Source organism: Dinoponera quadriceps, unplaced genomic scaffold (assembly GCF_001313825.1).
Source record: "Dinoponera quadriceps isolate SergipeBrazil2010 unplaced genomic scaffold, ASM131382v1 scaffold5884, whole genome shotgun sequence".
In the NCBI taxonomy this organism is placed as follows: Eukaryota; Metazoa; Arthropoda; class Insecta; order Hymenoptera; family Formicidae; genus Dinoponera; species Dinoponera quadriceps.
Genome location: NW_014559775.1, coordinates 1 through 3,882, shown reverse-complemented (window position 1 = coordinate 3,882; position 3,882 = coordinate 1). Strand labels below are relative to the sequence as shown.

General features: G+C 37.8%; 1 protein-coding gene and 1 pseudogene across 1 annotated transcript; both read left to right on the top strand.

Annotated features, from left to right (window-relative positions):
- The first annotated feature begins 7 nt into the window (after positions 1-7).
- Positions 8-1,152, top strand: LOC106750475 (annotated as a pseudogene).
- Positions 1,153-3,323: 2,171 nt separating this feature from the next.
- LOC106750474 (glucose dehydrogenase [FAD, quinone]-like) lies at positions 3,324-3,878 on the top strand (the record flags this gene model as incomplete). Its single annotated transcript, XM_014630852.1, has 1 exon — positions 3,324-3,878. A coding segment is annotated over exon 1 (555 nt), but the record flags the coding sequence as incomplete, so codon positions are not given.
- Between the last annotated feature and the right edge of the window lie 4 nt (positions 3,879-3,882).

Sequence of the window (3,882 nt, the reverse complement as noted above, 5' to 3'; positions counted from 1 at the left end):
GCCCACTCTAGAGAGTATCAATGGTGACAAATATATTATATACGGCATGGCCACAGGACCTGTGAATGAGAGTCGCAGAGTGAACATGGCGAAAGTCTTCCTCTCGCCGATCAAAGGTAGAAGAAATCTCTACGTGATGAAGAATATCCAACGCCGTTCTCCTGGACGGGATGACAGTGGTCGGAGTATGTTAAAGGACGATAGGTCGGTCGATGTGAAAGTGTCAAAGGAGGTGATTCCATCTGCCGGCAGTATCGCCAGTCCATAAATATTAATGCTCTCCGGTATCGGACCTAAGCAACATCTGCTCGAAGTGGGAATAAAAAGCGTTGTTAATTTGCCAGTCGGCAAAAATCATCCCTTCATACCCACATCGGTTGGCAGGGCTTATACTTGGCCTACAAGAATGAGACCGTGACGCCACCATTACCCGCCTACAATTTGGGCGAGGTTTATCAGTACCTGATACATAAACGAGGCCTTTTGGAACCAACGGTGGCTTAAATTTCGTAAGTTTCGTCAATGTAAGTGACTCGAACTCCAAGTATCCCAACATGCAGTTCTCTCACACTCATTATTCACAAGGGCATGTGAATCAAATGGACATGCTGTCGAAGTTATACTTCCTAGATGACGATATGAAGCATGAAATAATGAAAATAGATAACAGATTTGATATAACAGTGCTTATTCTGATAAGGCCGAAGAGTATGGGTGAGTTACGTGCGCAGCAAGGATCCGGTGGTTCCTGTTAAAATCTATGCGGACTACTTTTCTGAACAAGAAGATATTGAGACGATGTTTAAGTCCTTAGATTTCATAAAGGAAATGCTGAAAACCGAAACATTCGTACGACAAGGAGTATGGCTGCATCATTTGGACATTCCTGGTTGTCGACACACAGAACCTGACTCCGACGAATATTGGAGATGTAACTTGCGACATTTGTCCTTCACATTTATCTATCCATGTTGTACGGTCAAAATGGGTCCGCGAGACGATCTTACGGCCGTAGTGGACGCTAGATTAAGAATACACGGAATGCAAGGTCTGAGAGTCATCGATTCATCTATCATGCCAACAATCACCAGCGGAATGGCGCCTGTGATAATGATAGGCAAGAAAGGCGCGGATTTAATCAAAGAAGATTGAGCATGGAAAGACAAGAGCGAGCCATAGAAGAGAGCATTACGTACCTGTTGTAAAGCTAAAGTGTCATTTTCTTTATCTCTTCGAGTCATATAAATGACGAACTATTATACTGGAAAATTTTATTTTATGGGGATTGGAGGCACAACTATTATATATTATTACTACTATATATATACTATTTTATCAAATAATTCTATAACATACATTTTATTTCGTAAAGTATTTTACTATATATCATATGTTTTATTATGCTAATAATTGAATTATGATATTTTACCAACATTACGCACCATGATAAATATAATACATAAATATAAAAATATTGGTCAGCTGAAGATCAACATAATTTTTTTCAATTGGACATCCCTATTTCTCATTGTATTTTCAGTTTGAGCAAATTCAAGCGAATATTTATGGTATTTTGATAATTTTGTATAAAATCATTTACAGCCGTCCAATAAGATTTTAACACGAGACAAAAGATGTGTCTACGCAAGCATGTTGGCAAAAACCAACTTTTTGCGAACGACTAATCAGAATGATTTATTTTTATCATACATACGAAAAACATATTTCCGGAAAAAAAAAGACAGAGGTGTTAAAATGTATGTTTCTCTCTCTAAATTTCTCCAGACACAGTCTGCTACGTATCGCCAGTCCATATATATAAAATCTATTATACTTCTTTTTAGTGCCATACCTGTGTCCAGGTGTAGGTGACCTCTCTCATATGCCTGTGGTGCGCACGTTGAATATACACAAGCATATGGGACCTACAGTTTAACGCCGGTTTCGAACGGTAACATTTTTAGAAAGGTTATACTAAGATATCCTCGGTGGTTTGCCATTGCCTTCCGAGAGGAGATGCGAGCATAAATATTTTAGCTCCTGCCGGGGTCAAATTCGGAATCGCTCGCATAGTAGACCAGTGCTGGCATAGTAGACCTATTCGCTATGCCACGTTCGCTCTCCATATCTATTATACACATTTACATATATGCATAAACGTTTACTCGTTTCGCGGTTATTTTAAGGAAGGTAAATATTAGAAATATCTAAGATATTATATTGTGCAAGATTTCAAATGCAATTCGCGTTAAGAAACTCAGCAAATATTGTCAGTCACTTCAGTGTTTCTATGAGTAACGTATCGTGTAGACTCTACGTGTCTATTTTAGTACGTATCTTTACGATTTTGCCAACGATGAAACTTGCAAAATTGCAAGATAAAAATTTATATTTTTAGCTGAAGCACACGACATTTTTTCCAGCATATTCGAGAATGTTTTTATACAAAAAAGAAGGCAAGACAGAGAGGACATGCCATAAATTCTCCAAACACAAGGCCAATCAAAAGGTTGCAACAATTCTAATTTTTACATACTTTGAAACGCATAAGTCATAAAGACAAAGTGAGCATACAATTGCAAATATCGCAATAATTCTAATTTTTTATACTTTGAAACGCATAAGTGATAAAAAAATTATGATTCACGGACATGTGCAAAAAATAGTCAAACAGCAATTAAATTCGATAAGTAAAAAGTTAACATATGCAATACGCATATGTGAAAGTGACTCATGTATTTTCACAGCTGTTAGACAACATACTGCACCTGTCCGTAAATAAGAGCATCATTTCATACTATATCTTTGACAAATGGGTAAGCATTAATTTATTTTTAATTGAAAATGTCAAAGGTTTTCAAAAATACTTCGACGAGAGATTCTCTACGTTGTTTCAGTCGGCTCTGCCGGTATATATAAAGCACGTTGAACAGTTCAGTTCAGTTAATCATGAAACACGGGAAACTAAAACACTAGAGGACTTCATTTTAAGTTTTGGATATCTTTTCCAGAACATACTGACAAGGTGATTGGTCACATAAAAATAATAAAAATAGGAACGCAAAATAAATCTATCAGACGCACGGTGCGTAATCATTGAAATACAAACTCTTGTCCAATGGAATAATTAAATTAAAGTGTATAAGTCCTACTAATATTTAAATTCCTTGAAATTTTATTTAATCCAACTTATAAACAAAAAATTAACCGATAACCAGCATAGTATTCCGACAAAACTTGCAGATAAATCAAGCAATACGCATTAATATGAAATATTATATATTCAGTAGAACAGAATGATTTCGTACGCGACACAGTCGAACATGGAGACGTGCCTGACAGCTACTTGTGCCGCTGCAACGACTAGTAGTGCTTCCACATCGGTTTTCCTGCAACTAGTGCAAACGATTCTAACAGCACAGTGCAGTTTCAACAATAAGAACATTTACCCACCGGATCGTACAGAAGAAATCGCGTATAACAACATCGAATACGACTTTATCATCGTGGGTGCCGGTACCGCAGGCTCTATAATAGCTAATCGACTAACCGAAATAGAAAACTGGAAAGTATTGCTGATCGAGGCCGGAGATGACCCTTCAGCTATCAGTGAAATCCCGCTGTTATTCCCAGAGACATTATTGACGTCGGAAGATTATGCTTACAACGCCGAGCCCGATGAAAGCATTTGTCAAAGTTTCAAGAATAAAGTGTGCAAATGGAATAGCGGTAAAGCTCTGGGGGGTAGTTCTACGATAAACGGTTTGATGTACACTTACGGCAACGATGAAGATTACAACGAGTGGTCCCGGATGGGTAATGAAGGATGGAGTTTTGAGGAGGTCTTACCATACTTCAAAAAATCGCAGGCCTGCGATCATG